The 19,049-nt window shown below is 35.3% G+C and overlaps 1 protein-coding gene across 4 annotated transcripts; it reads right to left on the bottom strand.

The window, feature by feature from the left end:
• Window positions 1-561: 561 nt before the first annotated feature.
• Window positions 562-18,782, bottom strand: LOC131530332 (uncharacterized). 4 transcript variants are annotated; one of them, XM_058760529.1, is made up of 7 exons: window positions 18,583-18,782; window positions 8,463-8,792; window positions 7,921-7,989; window positions 3,396-3,542; window positions 2,732-2,859; window positions 2,483-2,536; window positions 562-1,841 (listed from the first exon to the last, which is right to left on the bottom strand). In XM_058760529.1, the coding sequence occupies exons 1-6, from the start codon at window positions 18,623-18,625 to the stop codon at window positions 2,519-2,521; spliced, it is 735 nt and encodes a 244-aa protein (XP_058616512.1). In that variant the 5' UTR covers window positions 18,626-18,782; the 3' UTR covers window positions 562-1,841; window positions 2,483-2,518. The 4 variants fall into 4 exon arrangements, with proteins under 4 accessions (XP_058616512.1, XP_058616511.1, XP_058616510.1 ...); XM_058760528.1 differs by having other exon boundaries at window positions 2,487-2,536; XM_058760527.1 differs by lacking the exon at window positions 2,483-2,536.
• Between the last annotated feature and the right edge of the window lie 267 nt (window positions 18,783-19,049).

Here is a 19,049-nt window from a genome sequence, read left to right as displayed (position 1 = left end):
GTTCGAGAAACCGCTGAATAAACCTCTGTACAAAAAATGTTGTTTGAGCTGTTGGGTTGAACAGGTTCTGCATGGAAGTGTGGTATTACTGGAGGTGTGTTGCTGTTTTCTGTTTATGAGTGTGTTTAAGGTGTCAGTGTGACTAGCATACATTTGAAGGAATTTCAAAGCTATTGAGTTTTAGCTTAGCTCAGTTATTTCTGTTTACAAACTCTAAAATCACAACAAATTCACATTCCAGCTGTTGAATCCAGTTGTAACGTAAATGTAAGGTTTTATCCTTCATTTATAAATTTTAGCTTTAGGGAACCAAATCGTAGAAATTCGGTTTTGATCTGATTAATTGATATTAATCAAAATTTGTATAATTTATACCTTATTAACGACTCGACCAGCGAGTATTAATACAGTATATTTTAGTAATTCTGCTTATTGTTGATAATAATACAGAATTGATTGGGAAATTTACTTGAGCACAGGTAACACGATCTATGGCAAATAATTTAAGATTTGAAAATCACGGCACCAGACTTATTCATTAAAAATGAATCGAGAGTTTATTTACTATTCTAAGGTACACTACAAAACAAAACACATACACACACACACATACGTTATGGCAAGATCAAAGCAGTTTGAAGAAAGTTAAGCTATTCTCTTTTCCTGAGAATAGCTTAACGACCTTGGAAGTCACAAACAGAAGACTCGGTTATCGTTATCTTTTAATGATTCATTCAATTCAATCAGCTCAGCGAATTAAAGATTTGTTTGTTTTACTTGCTTTGAGTTGAAATTGATTTGAAGGCTGTACTTCTTGAGGAGTTGCTGGAGGGAAGCCCCGAACTTTCCTGCTGATGTGTTGTTGTCGCGTGACGTCACTCGGGATTCCTCCTTTTGGATTTGATGGCTTCTTGAACAGCGCGCGAATGACAAGTTTGAAGTTCTTACGCAGCAGCTTTGCAAGTTACTTTGGTCAGACGTGGACAGAGTGTTGAAGTCTTTTTGATGATCAGCCAGATGTTTCCTTGCAGTTTCACCAGTTGTTCAACCCGTTCAACCCCAGTTGTTGTTCTCAGTGGTCCCAACCCAACACTTTGCAAAGTTGGGTGTCTGTTTTTATCGGACAGAATTAAGTCCATCCTATTCACTGTCTGACCCAATCACATTGTCTCTGTAGGGCGGAGGCCCACCCAGCACGACTTCTTTTTCGTGCATACATTATCTGCTAATAAATATGTCACATGAGCCAAATATCCTAGCAGATTTCTATAAAGTGTTATAATCATACCTTATGATGCTAAAAGTCAACATTCATCCTTATACTGTAGTTATTGTAATAAAAAAATAACGTATAATTCAATACCAAACATGAGATAGTTGTCACATCGAATATCTATAATTTTACCTACTAAACGGGTTAAGTCATAGATTAAAATATCCTAAGTTCTGATAACTACAGTAGGATAAACGAAACATAAAATACCACATTCATATATATATATTGTCTCTTGAGTATATTGCTTTAATAGCAGCAGTCTTTTCTGGATTGTCCTTTTGGGCAAAGTCCATAGAAGTTTGGGTGTTCTCTGTTTTTTTATGAGAAGAAGAGAAAAGAGGCGCATTCCTTTGGAAGGCAGTAAAGAAAAGGAGTTTTGTTATGAGGTCACCAGGATGTCTGTGCTGTAGGTTTGTTGAGGTCTGGTTAACATATATCTGTCTTTCCTTGTTGATACCATCATTGAATTATGGTCAAAAGCAGTCAGGGGACTCAGGGAGGGTCTGTGCTGGAGCATGTCCAGATTCCCCGTTCTTCAAGGGATGGCCAGATGTTCTCCTCCCAGCTTCATGAGATGATAAGGAGAACAGACAGGAAGCTTAGTCAAATACTTTGGGCGTTGTGTTGGTCATTTGTAACTTTTATGAGCTGATGATGTAAGATCAGTTCCAGTGGAATGTTCTTAAGTTATTAATGTGTGTGCGTTCTTTTCGACCAGGTTCTACACAGTGTTTTAATGCCATTTATCACATGAATATTCAAATCTTTCAAGTTTTCTCTATTGTAAGAAAATAGCCTTTGTAGAGGCAAAATATTTCTGTATAGTATAGTTTATATTTAACAAAAAAGACAAAAAAACACTAAAAAGTCAAGATATTCTCAAAACACACATACACAAATATAGTCTCTCACAGAGCTTGTGTTACAAGCTTTTGAGGAGTTTGGCCTATTACAGTACAGTACAGCTATGTTTCTTATAAAAATTCCATTACAAAAACAGGCACCGTGATAGCATTTCTAAATCCTATTGCTCTTGTAAGAACCTCACACTTCAGTGGTCAATAGGCAATTAAGGAGCTCTTTACACGGATGACTCTGGAAACAGTTTAAATCTATGTGTCTGAGCAAAGGAAAATGCCTCTAATTGTGCTACTCTCAGAGGCATTTTCCTTTGTTCAGACACATAGATTTAAACTGGAGTCACACCTACTATTCTTGTTCAAGTGCAGGAGATAATTTCCATCACACAGTGATGACATTCTGCAATACAAAGATATCAGGAAAACAAACATTAAATAAGGTCTAATTGACACTATAATACAGAACAACTCAATGTGCTTTAAATGTATATGTTTCAAATTACTGTAATTTTGTCGTAAAAACTCAGTGCTTTGTCTAAATGAGTGTTGATCTAAAATAAGTTAATTCTTACACTGAAAGGTTTGAATTACTCACCAAAGACACTGCATCTCTTGAATTATGTTTCTCCACTTTTGACGACTGATAGTCTACAATTTCCATCATTTCTGATGATGCAATCTTCTCATCATCGTATGTCTCTCTGGTCGCTCCTTTGTTTTTACCTACAAGAGAGTCTCAAGGTGTAAACATCCACATTATAATATACAAAATATGCTCAAATAAGAGGTATGCATGGCAACCATAGTGTAATTACTGTATATATATATATATATATATATATATATATATATATATATATATAAATAAAATTAATGAAATGGTCTGTCAATTAGTCATTTATTTAAGTATACACAAAGTACAACCTACTTAATTTAATAATAATTTCAGTGATTTATTATTGATACAATGGGAGTTAAAGGTTGCACATACATTTAAGTTCAAATAATCAATATAATAAATGTAATTAACTTCTTCAATCTAAAGCAAATTACCAAATAAATACCATCTTTCAAATTGTTGTATTAATGACAATTTTTCTAATGTTGTTTGATAATGAACAACCTGAACAAAACCACATTACACACATACAAACACAAAATGATTGAAATATAATTATCAGTAATCGTTTTACACCTTTAAACTCCAAAGTAGCACAATAAATCTCATTATGGTTCTCTTTATCAGATGTAATACCTACTATTTAGTTTATTTTGTTGAAAACGCCTGCAGAGACCATAACCCACACAAGCAGCAACAGAAGGCAGAATCAGTGACAGCAGTACAGCACATATAATTACTCTTGTTCTATCAACTGAAGCTTGATCTAGTGTTGGAGGTTCTATAGCTGTAATGAATAAAGGGAGAGAGTCATTAGTTTGAGCTGAAACCAAAGTTTTCATAATTTACGATCAATTAATTTACATATTTTTATGATTTTTAAATTATTTGGTCATCCCCCATGTAGACATGTGCTGGTGTTCTGTAATATGGTATACTGTGGTAATGAATATGCTGTGGAGACCACAGGGAGATATATAGGGTACACTGGGGCTAAAGGGACACCTTAAAGAAAATGTGATTTTCAGTACTTTTCCCATAGTGTTTAATTGCACCTTTTAAATTGAATATTGACAGAGAAACACATTTTTGTGGAAAAATAAATCATAAAAGTGGTTTATTTTGTTTAAAATTTGTATAAATGTATGAGGTGCCAAGAGGGGCTTTTACCCTATGCTATTGATACAAATGCTTCAGATCAAGTAATATTGTCATAATATCTAGGTTAATACTTGTTCCAAACAATAATTTTATGTTTTTTTTTAAATGACAAGTATCGGTATCGGAATCAGTATCGGTGATACTGGCCCTGTATTTACTTGGTATTGGATCGATACCAAAATTTGCAGTATTGCACACCCCTAATGGCAAGTGTGAGTACGGATGAACTTATATATCTCATTAATTGTAGTGGGAGGAGTTACGATCAGCTGAGCGTCAGCTCATGCTGCAGTCACACCGAGGTCTGTGAACTACGCTTGAGCTCTATGTCGCTCAAACTAGATTTAATTTACAACACTGTTTCAGTACAGTACAATGCAAATATTCGAGTGTGTGCAGCATATTTTATGGAGGACTATTTCCTGATCCTGGGAGAGAGTAGCCTACAATGTGAACACTATGAATGGCTGTTAACACTATAAAGTGGGGCAATTCCAACGTCGCAAGGACAGTCTGGTGCTTCTGACTCACAGCCTGCAAGTACATTTAGATATTTAAAGAATTTGCTACTGACTATTGAAACACGAGTTTTGAGCTCGTTATTGATCATCTTGGATCTCATCATCCCATTTTTTTATTTATTTTTTTTAATCTTTACATAAGTGCTACGAATTAAGCTGACCACAGACAACATTCCTTGTTTGATTGATTGTCCTGTTTGCATCAAGATGTATCAACAGCACATGTAAATATGTATCTGTTTCAGTGTACAAGAGCATTTTCCACAGGTAAAATGTTGTAACTCAATTCTAGGTCTTTGGGTTCTTTAGCTCGGTCTTCTATAGGAATGGAAGATAACACTGCTCTGCTGTTATTAAGATGAAATGACCAATAGAACACAAGTTCCTAAACAGGGGTGTAACAATTAAATGATGTGGATAACATGTTGGATAACAAACAATATGATGTATGGATGCAACATATAAAATATACGTTTAAGACTTTTTTTGACATTATAAATATTAGCCACATATGCAAGTAATGCCTGTTGACTGTTATACACATTTTTGTCAAAGCACTCATTCTCTGTAAAAGTGTACGATTCCCAGATGATTGCAATGCAGCAACATAGCAGTACTGTCATGAACGGCAGCCAGAGAAACAAACACAAAACATATCATCTCTTGTCTGACTCGTCGTGGGTCTGGAACTACTTTGGATTTGCACATTTTAACCTCTTATAAAACAGAATAGTGCTTATTTGCAGTGTTTTTGTGGATAGTGGCAACTGTGGAAACTAGTTTTGCTTTTCCATAAGCGTAAGCATAACCTACTGTCAGTGAAGTTGCATTTTCATCCAGCCTGTCTGCCATTTTTGTTAAGAGAACTGCAAAAAAGTTTTCATTGCTCATCTCATTGGAAAAGCTATGAGCTGTATATATTTGTTGTGCATGTCCCTGTTGGGATCCAGCATTTGCAAATTTCAGCATTTGTAATTTAACAAAAATCAAACCGGCTGCGCAAAATAAGCACATAATGTAATATTATAACATCGACACAGTGATACCCCTGAATCTAATCGAATCAATCGTATTGTTGAAATCGTATCAGGCTATCAGCAAATATCATAATGCTGGCAAAGAGAATGGATGTTGCATAGTGTCCTGAAAAAAGCTTTCTGAGCTGTTTTGTCAAGACAACAGCATGGTTTTCTGACAAGACAGAATTCAGATAATCATTAATATAAAAGTTCTGCAACACTGTCTCCACTACTTCTTGAGCTGCTTTATTTCTAGCATCTTCCGCTGTTCTCCTAAGTCCATAGGATGCACAGCTCCAAGAAGATATAACCCCAAAATCTGCACACCCCTTCCTGGGTGTTGTGTTAAGTCACCGTCTGGCCACCATAAGAAATGTACCAGATCTGTGAGCGTTCACCCATTAGGACATAGACACTATATCTGCCATTAGAGCCACTGGTTTTGGCCTCTCCTAATCAAAAAGACTTTGTGAGATCAGTTAGTGAGCAACAAGCTTTTTAACATTGAATAACAACACAATATGGAACGCCGGTCAACAGAACAGTACCGCTTAGTCACTTTTGCCAGCTAGTTTTAAAAGAAAGTACTTAAAGCCTACTGAAAAAGTCACTAAATTCCACTAGATGACAGCATGCGGTAATTACCGTATTCATAATGTCATTGTTCATTTGCATTCTGCCTAGTGTCAGCCCTTGACATTTGTTTGCTTCTCTCCCATTTTGTGATCACATAATGTAATTTAATACTGCTGAATTCCCAGTAAAGTTGTTTTAGTTTTGTCTTTCGGTGTCTGTTGTCAGAAAACGTAACAAATAGGAAATAGGAACTGAAACACAACCCATTAACCTTTTTAGCAGTACGGTCCCACATATGGGATTTAGAACGTTAGGTGACGTCACATAACTGCCAAATTCAAACTGTGGTTTCGTGTGTTGACTGACGCTGAGCCCGAGAGAGACGTGCATTGCGATTGTCATATTATTACAACTATACAGTGTTCTTAACCACATAATGCATATTTTAGGGTTCAGACATTTAAATACACATAAGTACTAGTAAAACAATACATTTAGAGCTTGTAAAATACGCACATATGTCTATAGAAGCAACAATAACAATCCATTCAAATTTAATTTTATTCATATCAGATACACATAGTGTAAGTAACTATAAAGTTCACTCTATTTTCACACAGTTCACCGGCCACTTACTTACATGTATTTAGAGAGAATTTGAAGACTTCATGTGCTGTAAATCTGACTGACAAAACTCTCTGAACTGTGGCGCGAAACAAACATGGTGGTGCCCATCACATTACAGATCACAAGATCATTTATAAAGGTGTTTAAACGACAAAACACACTCATTTACACATATTTGTGAATCGGAATTCAGATTGTTCATGACATGGTAAGCTTAAGTTTGTGACTATATTAAAGTACCCCTATTATGGGTTATGAAAGGTTCATATTTTGGTTTTGGGAGTCCCCAACAACAGGTTGACATGCATGCAAGGTCAAAAAACACTTTCATTTTCTTATAATATGCATTTATTTTTACCTTATTTGCTCAACGACTCCCAAATGATTCACTTAACAATTCATTTTTCCAAACCCCTCCTTTGCGTGACGCTAATCTGCGGTGATTGGTCCAACTGGTCGATTTCATTTAAAGCAGAGCACAGTGCTGCTTTGTGTACTGCGTTACCAGGGAAACAGCTATTTTTAACACTTCAAAAGCAGCACCTAGTGGCAACAAGTGGGAGGGCAATATGCTAATGTTTCATGATGATGTCAAAATGAAACGGCTTAAGATTTGTTTTAAAACGACTCGTTTCAATGATTCAGAGTCGACTTTCTTTTGAGAGACAATAACTTTATACAAGGTGCACTTTCAGATTTAAAACTTTGCAGGATGTTCTCATTCACTTAGAGCACACTGCATGAAAGGTAATTGTGTTGCCAAGCATGATGCGTCGCCATGGAAACAGTAAGGGGAAACGTTCTAAAATAAGGACACCTTAAAAAAACTCACTCTGGGGGGACCCCTAGAATATTTTAAACTCACCACTGAAAGGGTTAAGACTGTTTTAACTAGCTATCCCTTCCAAGCTGCTGTTCTGCACTTAAATCCTAATTTATAATCGAGACATAATCTGACAAAATCCCCATACATGTGAAGACGATGGCCATGCTTACAGATATTTACATGTAAAATGACCAAAGCACTGCTTCATTCAGCTACTAAATATGGCATACGCAAAAAGACGTGTCTGTGGCGGGGAAAAAAAAAAGACCTTGTGCCCATGTGTCAGTACTAGCAAGTTGCAAGAATTGTCGCTGTATAAAAAGACACTGAACAGTAAAACATAAGAAGTGAAAAGTTTCTGTAATCTGTATTATTATGCTGATGTGAGTGTCATAAAAAAATATGTCATCAAATGAACTGGGATGTCTACTACACCATTGTCTAAAGTGTCTGATGCTCCCTCCATCCTTCTCTTCATCTGCGCTGCCTCTGAGCCAGGACGACCTGCAACACAAACCAACAGCTGCTTGAACAATCTTTTGCTCAACAAATAAAGGTGAACGATACATCATGCACGCGCTGGGACACATCATCAGTGATGTAGTTACTAAACATGGTCTATCTTGACTTTGTCATCATTGTTCTACGCTTTGAAATACACATTTTACATACTTCTTTAACATCAAATGTTTGTATCCATGTTGTACAAAAAATAGTAAGTATGCAATATTAGATGTTTATGATAAAAGACAGTTGTCAGACATATCAGAGATCAATCTTTTCTGTTTAACAATGAAAACTGAAATAATTCTACAAATTACATTTTCACAGAAAAAGAGAAGATAAATTATCAAATGTGAATTAATTTACAGGTAAAGAAAAATAACAGCTATGACTGTGACTCCAAGAACATAAAATAAATAAAACACATTAATGACTCAAATCATCAGAAACTGCTTTTAAACATTATGATTCACCAGTGATCGTGACATTGAAGATCTTTTCACTGATTTTGCCGCTGGTTATGGTCTCTTGATGATAAAGTCCAGAGTCTGTGGTTCTGGTGTGTGTGATGGTCAGAGATCCAGTCTGATGATCCAGCTTCAGTCTGTCTCTGAATCTCTCATTTCCTTCATTACACTGAACATCTGTACAGATCTTTCTGAGATCACCACTGATTTGAGCAATGCGAGTGTCGTTGAAATACCATCTAATTCTGTCTCGTTGACTTGTTTTAACATCAGTGTGTAGAGTGACTGAATTTCCCTCCAATTCTGACACTCCGTGTGTTTCAAAACAAGATGCACCTGGAGAAGAAACAAACAGTTCATTACAAATAACATCTGAGATAATGAAACAAAATATACAGGAAACTTCTGAGACGATATAAAAAACGTTTCTGGATTCAATATATAACACATGCAAACAAACAGCATTGAATATCACTGACATACACTCATCAGACAAATGTCTTGGTTTTATATGCATTTACCCAGCCCCCAAAATTGTAAACCCACCCCTGACTGGAGAGCATTAAACTGAAGTTTGATTCAAATTGAAAGTAAAGCTTTTGCTATTGAGAGGAACGCACACAGCACACATTTGTATTAGTGCTGTCAATTGATTTAAAAAAAAAATAATAATCACACATTTTTTTTCCCTGAAATTAATTGCAGTCGATCACAATTAATCCCACCTAACATATAGTTTATTGCAGTAATTTCACATTCAATCTTCAAATGAATGTAGAAACACCATAGAGACAGTATATTTTTAATATTTGTTTACTGCCATCTTTTTTATGACTTAAAGCGAGTATCACTGATGCCAATACTACTGATGTCTCTAGGAAATATATATTTTTTCCTAATACTAAAATAAAAATTTTAATTCAACTTTATTTGGAGTACTACTTGTGCACAATGCACATTTCTCAATATTAAGCCTAAAACGTGTTTACATGTCACTATTGAAGAGGACTGTATGATCTTTGAATAATATTAGTCTTTAAATGCAAATCGTTTAAAGTGTACCTAAAGTATACTTGCAATAGTTCCACTTCAGCAAAATAAAATATACTTCAGTATATCTTTAGTTGGACTTCAGCACTACTTTCGCACAATTAAAGTGCATTAACTACAATGCGTTCTTAAATTGATTCCCGGTCTTATTCTGCCCTCTAGTGGCTGATATAAGTAATACACTGTAAAAAAATTCTGTAGTTTTTACAAAACAATTTTGGCAGCTGTGGTTGCCAGAATAATTTTGTAAAAAATACAGAAAAACTGTAAACACATTTACGGCCAAAAAATGTAAATTTTACAGTATAAAACTAATTTGCAACAAGAAAATTTGAATGTAAACCAGTAAATTCAACAATGCACACTGCTATTAAAATCTGTTTTGTACCTTTAACATACTGACACCCGCCATAATAATGCAGGGGGTAAAAGAGAAAGCCACATGAAGAATCAAAGCTCATCAAAAGTAGCTTTGCCACAAGCAGAAGTATATACTAATATATAGAAGGTGCACAAAGTCATTCATGCAAACACAAAACACCATCATGGTAACACACATGATACTTAAATAATGCAATAAACTTTCATTAAACAACAGAAGATGTAACATAAAGCCCAAATGTACATAACTGATAACAAAAACTATTAAAAAACATGTTTATTTAAACAAAATACTTTCAAATGTGGAGTGTCACGCAGGGAATTCTGGGAATATCAGTTTACAGTTTTTGACTGTAAATTATATATTGATTTGTTCTTTTTTACTTCTAAAAATTTTACAATTAACAGCATTTTACTGTAAAATTACATTAAATGTCTGGTTAGATCTTTTACAGTTTTTCCCTGTATATAGTACGGGAACTTGTTAACCTATTAACATTTTTTTTTCCCGTAGCGTTTTAAAAAAAATGTACAGTTAAAATTACAATTATTTTTTATAGTGTACAAAATTAGTTGTTCCAATTTAGTATACCAGTTTAGTGATATGTAAATAATATTGTAAATGTATTTGTAGTACAGCATGAAATGTATTTTAAATACATTTTAATATATTTATTTTGCACCAGGGAAGGCATCTGTAAAGGCTTTTAATCAGCCATTTGGCCAAATTGTAAAATGGCTGAGATTAATATTTCATTAAAATTAACCACATTCAATTAAATAATTTTATGTAAGGGCTTATTTTTATCACAATGGATTGCTATTTATTTTATACGGAAGCCCTGAACCGCATGGTGTGGAAAAAAAAAAAAGAGGAGAAAACTTCTGGTGAGGAAAAAAAAGAAGAAAACTTAACTCGTTATTTTGAGATATTAAGTCGTTATTTCGACTTAATAACTCGTTATTTCGACTTATTAACTCGTTATTTCGAGATATTAAGTCGTTATTTCGAGATAATAACTCGTTATTTCGACATAATTAACTCGTTATTTCGACATAAGTCTCATTATGTTAAGGTTTGTACACTTATATCAGCCACTAGAGGGCAGAATAAGACCGGGAATCAATTTAAGAACGCATTGTAGTTACGATGAGATTAGTCTTAAGCACTTTTACAAGTTGGTGCTCCAAAATCTCAGAGGTGTATAATGGGAATTTACATTCATACCAGGCTAACTTTAATTGTAGTTAGTTTCATCTAGCACATAAATGCTACCTTAAAAGTTTGTCATAAATACCCAGCATATTCTAATTCATAATTTTCAAATAGGCTACGTGATCTAATAGGCAATTAACTTACTGTATGTAGCAATTACATAGCTATATAGTTTTGTGCTAATTGCGTTTTGCTCTTTCAGACAGCTTTTTATCTGTTAGATTTGGTTTATTTGAGAGCAGCAGCGCCACTTCCGGTGGCAAACCCAGATGCCACATACAGACTTCCTTTGGCATCTGCCAGAGTTTGTGACAGCTGCCATGGTCTTTCTCAGAGTTTGTCGTCGTTTCTGCTGTTTGCTCGGTAACCCGTTCACAGTGGCGTGCGGTGGTGTTTTAAGATGTTGAGGCAAAGTTCCCAAAATCATTATTATTATTATTATTATTATACAGGCTATTAGCTACCAGAGTTCGTGCTATGTCACGCTGTTTCTGTTGTAAACTACTGTTTTTTGGTTTTTTTTTTTTTGTTAAATAAAGGATTTGATGATGCATAATATCGCCTACAAGCAAGCAGATGTGACCAGAATATGAACCCAATAAGCTAAATTGCATTTTCCAATACAGGAGTGCCCAGATGCCCATATAAGCGCTAACTTTACTTACGAACTGAACAGAGCAGTTATCAGCACAATATGACTGAAACGCATGAGCGTCGCGCAAATCACCCTATGGCTTTCACAGCGTGCTCGAGAAGTGTGATAAGATTTGCCCGAGCCATTCCTATGGCGAAGTTGATGGTCAAATATGTGATCTATTTGAATTATTTATAGAAACAGCCACTTTAAAATGCTATGGAGAAAGTCAAACTGCACAGGCTTAGCCTATTTATTAGCTATGTAAAATTTAGTCTAACATTAGCCATCTAGGCCTAGCTAATATAATATAGCTTATAGCTAATATTAAATCTGTTAAGGGAATAGATGTTTCCCTATAGATTTATATTACAACTGTGGTATGTTGTAGCTATTGGTTCTGTGCAGGCGGTTGTTTCTTCATAACAAATATTGATTAATATTTCCTATAAACATTGGTAACCATATTAACATACAGTTACAGTTTGGTTTTCCAGTCGTTCCAGTCGCAGCGCAAATATTATTAACATCTTTAATATGTGAATGCTGGCAAATGACCATGGCATAAACGGGATAAATCAACGACTAGCTGTGCATTAAACGATTTGAATGCACTCCGAACTACCTGTGCAGTTAAACTAATTTAATCAACACCTGTCAGCCAATCAGAATCGAGTATTCAGACAGACCATGGCATAAATATTTAGTGTGTGTGTGTGTGTGTGTACCTGTTTTTCTATTCAGGTGGGGACTTAAACCTAAATACACACAGACTCATGGGGACTCGTGTCACGGTGGGGACCTAAATTGAGGTCCCCATGGGTACAAAAGCTTACAAATCATACAGAATTTGTTTTTTTGAGAAAGTAAAAATGCAGAAAGTTTCCTGTAAGGGGTAGGTTTAGGTGTAGGGTTGGTGTAGGGCAATAGAATATACGGTCTGTACAGTAGAAAAAGCATTACGCCTATGGAGAGTCCCCACAAGGATAGCGAACCAGACATGTGTGTGTGTGTGTGTGTGATTGTAATGTATATCAGTTTGAAACACACAAAATTAAAAAGCTCAAAGATCTATTAAACATCAAACTTAAAACACCTTAAAAGATCTATTAGCCTAAATACAGTTAAATATTAAACAAACATTCCTTGCAAAATTCGTAAGAACTTAGCCGGCCCTTTTGGCCTTGTCCAACAGCTTCTCAGAATTACCGGCCCGAGTCCGACCGAGCCCGTGTCTTTTCTCCCTCTATCTTCCCCATCACTCAGCGGCAGCCATTAAACATCTCAATTTTGTCTTCAATAGCAAAGTGGTTGTATTTCTTTTCGTTTCTTTATAAAGTTAATTTAGAAATATTTTAGTAATTAGAAATAATTTAGTTTGTGTTTGGGCTGGAAATGGGGGGACGCAGGGGGATGGAGACCGGGGAGTGAATTTCGAGGGGGTCGGCGTTTTATTTCCAACTGGATAGGTTTATTTGGAAATAAAGTGATCTCTATATTTTATCCATTCAAAAGACTACAAAAGCGGTCCCAGTTCTGCACATAAACCTTTCTCTATTTTGTGATTGGCCTACCTGCAGACTGCAGCCAATAGAAATGCTTCTCTATCGGTGCACGTGTTGCTCCTCACAGCACAGATCATGAAAGCACTAAACAGACTGCAGGTGTTGTCATTCATTATAATAAACGAAGTGTAGAGACGATGTAAATAATAGATTTATTGCAGTGTAGAGAGCTTCATTAATTAAAATAGACAGTGTGTGAGATCGCGATGAACTAAGACGAGTGACAGCTTTTAATGATTATAACGGGAGTTTGCAAATGTGAAATTGAATTTATACTACAGTTTTATACATTTTTGCATTTAATGAAAAGTTAATATTAAGTGACTTAAATTTTAGGAACACTAGGCCTATTTCGTCAACAAAAATAGTTCCAAACAAATCACAGCTGAGCCGCCGCTCATCTCCAAGCAAACACAGCTGTGTTTGGTTTATGAATGAATCTGTGTGTTGGAACAAATCTATTGAGTAAATGATTCAATGACCTATTCGTACAGACAGTCACTTGCTTCGTTCCTAAATGATTTAACCGTTTGAACGAATCGATTGAATGAATGCTCAGTGACAAAGACAGTGACTTGCTATCACTTACTGCGTTTCCGTTTCATTTTTAAAGTATAAATTGAGTCATTTAAATCGTTTAATATTTCTATTTAAAACTTTATATTTAAAACATTATTCTCATAACAGTTATTATGAAATGCAATGCCACCTCTGAGTCTTGTCAAAAAAGTCTGTAAATATTCCTTAATGTCACATTTGTGCTCTTCTGTGCCGTGCAAAGATGAATTGTTAATGCTTAACGAATTGTTAAATATAGTAACTTCTTCCTGATTGTATCTTATTATTTTAATCGAATTTATTGTTTAATTAGCCATTCATTCACTCATTCAATTAAAACTTTCGATAAAAGTTTACAAATCTAAATTTTTGGCACAAAAGATGACATGCATTTAATAAAGTTAGAGGCATTACAAAGGTTTAAAAAAATAAATAAAAAAACTTGAAAGTGTCAAATATTGTCTTATTGGAGTGGCTGTAGAAGTAAGCGCACGACTAAGGAATACAAAGCAAAATTTAATAATCCACAGGAAAATCTACGACCACATAAGCACAAATAAGAGCAGATAACATAATGGGGAAGAACACAGGACTTACTAGAAAAGTAATCAGTGAGAACTGAAACAGGTTTGGAGTAATTAATCAAAAACCATGGAAACGAATGAGGAACAGAATCAGGAGACAGAAGAGGTTTTGTTTGAGAAGAGCAAAATCTGCGCAGAACCAATCACCGGTTAAAAAAGTGTCCGAGTTACGTCCGCCTTGCTCTGATGTCATGCTGATGTGTGCCAAAACACTCTCGCGACAGCGAGGCGGCTGTGTCGGATTGAGCAGGCGCTTGCAGTTGCTCTCCACCGACTGAGCTGATCAAAAGCATGATGGGAAACGACTGACTGACGACACAGCTTAATGCTCATCGGTTCAGACAACCGTGATGCTGTGTTCTCTGCTAAAATGTTTTATTTAAAAATATGATTTCATGTGATTATGTATTTAAATTATGCATTAGGCCTAATATTCCCAAACACTATGACAGTGCGATCTCTGTGTGAGATATGATTGTTGTCATATTTCTATAAAAATCAAAATACATGTTTGTATTAAAGTAGAAATGGATGATAAATACGCCTTTCTTATGGGAAAAAAACCCCTCTGAGACTTTGGAGCACCAACTTGTAAAAGTGCTTAAGACTAAGCTCATCGTAACTACAATGCGTTCTTAAATTGATTCCCGGTCTTATTCTGCCCTCTAGTGGCTGATATAAGTAATACAAACCTTAACATAATGAGACTTATGTCGAAATAACGAGTTATCATCTCGAAATAACGACTTAATATCTCGAAATAACGAGTTAAGTTTTCTCCCTTTTTTCCCCCACACCATGCGATTCAGGGCTTCCGTACTTTTAAACTCATTAATGTAATGATTTTTTTTTTTTTTCATATTGTGAGCAGATGTGCCTATGTTTTAATACACAAAATTTAATAAAACACTGGTGCCAAAAGGACGCAAGTGACTTAAAAAAACCCCCAAAAAAACAAAAAACAAAAACGGAATTCGGAATTTTTATTTTTTTATAAAAGATTAAAATCAGTACACAAAATCAGATCAAACTATGGTAATTTTTTTATTTTGGCCCTGCTGTAAAGTTGGTGCCTTAGCCCTTTTGGTTCTCAACCCTGGAATTGCAACTTGACTTGTAATAATTTATAAAAATGCTCTAAACAAATGTAACATTTGTTTTTGTTTGTTTGTTTTTCCCCCTCACCCTTTTTGCTGTTGCACTGTATATATAAAATGTTAATTATGAAAAAAAAAAAAAAAAAAATTTTTTTAAATGTTTTGATCGAACTTTAAAAAAGCTTCCAGAAAATATAGTTTTGTGAGAATCATCCTCAGTCTTGAATTTGGTAAAACAATTATCTTTATTTAAAATGTTTCAAGTCTTAATACTTTTCCTTTTGTTATAATGGGATAAATCATACCGGGATGGATGCTAAAATTGTTGGATGTGACACCCTACCTAGAAAATTTTTTCCCAGCCACCACTAGGTTTCATTTAATGTCACTTTCGGATTTTTGGGGACTTAACACCGATTAAGGTTTTTCACCTTTGGATTTTCCCAAATGGGTTTGTAAATGAATGGAGTTTTATATTTTACATAATTCACTTTTTTTTTGTTTGTTTGTTTGTTTGTTTAAATGACATGTAAATGAAAGCATGATAAGGTCGTTTGACTTCCCACAAAATTCTGTGGTAAAGAAATATTCACAGGGATGAGTAAGTGTTTGTGGCAATATGGAGCTCAACCTAATTCTTGTCGAAATGAAATGTATGAATCATAACAAAGGGACATAAACAGCTGAATACTGCAAAACCAACGAACTTACTTTACTTCAGAGTGTTAATTGCAAAGGGGAAAAAACGATTTATTTATTTACTAATCCCTCTGCTCGATTATTAGTGGCAAGTTTTTTTTATATATATATATATATATATATATATATATATATATATATATACAGTATTGTTCAAAATAATAGCAGTACAATGTGACTAACCAGAATAATCAAGGTTTTAGTATATTTTTATTGCTACGTGGCAAACAAGTTACCAGTAGGTGCAGTAGATTCTCAGAAAACAAACAAGACCCAGCATTCATGATATGCACGCTCTTAAGGCTGTGCAATTGGGCAATTAGTTGAAAGGGGTGTGTTCAAAAAATAGCAGTGTCTGCCTTTGACTGTACAAACTCAAAACTATTTTGTACAAACGTTTTTGTTTCTAGGATTTAGCAATCCTGTGAATCACTAAACTAATATTTAGTTGTATGACCACAGTTTTTAAAACTGCTTCACATCTGTGTGGCATGGAGTCAACCAACTTGTGGCACCTCTCAGCTGTTATTCCACTCCATGATTCTTTAACAACATTCCACAATTCATTCACATTTCTTGGTTTTGCTTCAGAAACAGCATTTTGATATCACCCCACAAGTTCTCGATTGGATTAAGGTCCGGAGATTGGGCTGGCCACTCCATAACATTAATTTTGTTGGTTTGGAACCAAGACTTTGCTCGTTTACTGGTGTGTTTGGGGTCATTGTCTTGTTGAAACAACCATTTCAAGGGCATGTCCTCTTCAGCATAGGGCAACATGACCTCTTCAAGTATTTTAACATATGCAAACTGATCCATGATCCCTGGTATTCGATAAATAGGCCCAACACCATAGTAGGAGAAACATGCCCATATCATGATGCTTGCACCACCATGCTTCACTGTCTTCACTGTGTACTGTGGCTTGAATTCAGAGTTTGGGGGTCGTCTCACAAACTGCCTGTGGTCCTTGGACCCAAAAAGAACAATTTTACTCTCATCAGTCCACAAAATGTTCCTCCATTTCTCTTTAGGCCAGTTGATGTGTTCTTTGGCAAATTGTAACCTCTTCTGCACATGCCTTTTTTAACAGAGGGACTTTATGGGGATTCTTGAAAATAGATTAGCTTCACACAGACGTCTTCTAACTGTCACAGTACTTACAGGTAACTCCAGACTGTCTTTGATCATCCTGGAGGTGATCATTAGCTGAGCCTTTGCCATTCTGGTTATTCTTCGATCCATTTTGATGGTTGTCTTCCGTTTTCTGCCACGTTTCTCTGGTTTTGCTCTCCATTTTAAGGCATTGGAGATCATTTTAGCTGAACAGCCTATAAGTTTTGCACCTCTTTATAGGTTTTCCCTCTCCAATCAACTTTTTAATCAAAGTACGCTGTTCTTCTGAACATTGTCTTGAACGACCCATTTTCCTCAGGCTTTCAAATGCATGTTTAGCAAGTGCTGGCTTCATCCTTAAATAGGGGCCACCTGATTCACACCTGTTTCTTCACAAAATTGATGACCTCAGTGATTGAATGCCACACTGCTATTTTTTTGAACACACCCCTTTCAACTAATTCAACTAATTTCCCAATTGCACAGCCTTAAGAGGGTCCATATCATGAATGCTGGGTCTTGTTTGTTTTCTGAGAATCTACTGCACCTACTGGTAACTTGTTTGCCACGTAGCAATAAAAAATATACTAAAAACCTTGATTATTCTGGTTAGTCACATTGTACTGCTATTATTTTGAACAATACTGTATATATATATAAAATGCCTATTGTTTGAGGTATAGTTTCTGAGGTATTAAATTTCTGTCATGAAAAAAAACCCATACTGAACTGAAACACTTGGGCAAAGTTGGTTTGATATTCGCACATTCGGACTATTGCATTCAATTACTTTGTTAACCACACTACATTGGACATTCAGCGGACATTCGCAAGTAAGTATGACATTAAAACAATACTTGGCCATTTTGTTCGATGGTGAAAAAAAGGTAGTAGGTTGACAATGATGTCTCCGATTAGAATTTGCAAAAGAAACATTTTTTGCACATATAATTAGAAAGTTATTGAACGCGGAAATGTCGTGAATATTGTGAATGTGCGAATATAAAACCAACTTTACCCAAGTAACTGAAACCAACATCGTTTCAATTTATGGTAGCCACACAGTTTTTTATATAGTTTTTACGTTTGTTTTCAAAGCCGTGAACGGTGATATTTAAATTAAGATTAAGGTTAAAACGGCTTCAAAACTGCACAAACATTCACAAGAATTATAGTTAACTAGATGCGAAACTATAATAACAAATGTAGTAAACAAAATGTCTTACCAGGTAGGCCTACAAGCAAAAGACTTAAAATAAATGACTTCATTTTAACCAAGGTTCCATCCAGATAACGAGCTCTTTTCTGAGCTCAGGCAACTGAAAGCAAAACATCGACTATTTATTTTTGTCTTCAAATAGAAACAACACACTCAACCCCACACCATTGTTGGTAGGTCTGAGAAACAAAACACTCATTATCCTTGCCCAGCCCCTACACATCCGTTTTCGTTTTCCTCACAATGATGTGATTTATAAGAAGATGATGTATGTGGCAAGCCAGTTAAGCATTTAATATCTACCTTAGTCATTTAGTTTTGACTAGTCAAAAATCCAGATATCTGTTTTGCAATTTTGACTCTTTTTCTCAGTCATATATAAAGTCTACACATGCCTGTTAAAAACCAAAACTCATGGTGCTTCTCAAATGGAAGGACACATCTATGTAAGGCTGCATATATAGGCTGCCACAT

The sequence above is a fragment of the Onychostoma macrolepis genome, chromosome 22, assembly GCF_012432095.1.
Source record: "Onychostoma macrolepis isolate SWU-2019 chromosome 22, ASM1243209v1, whole genome shotgun sequence".
Classification (NCBI taxonomy): domain Eukaryota; kingdom Metazoa; phylum Chordata; class Actinopteri; order Cypriniformes; family Cyprinidae; genus Onychostoma; species Onychostoma macrolepis.
Note: the sequence above shows the minus strand (reverse complement) of the source record. Positions and strands in the feature narration are given on the sequence as shown.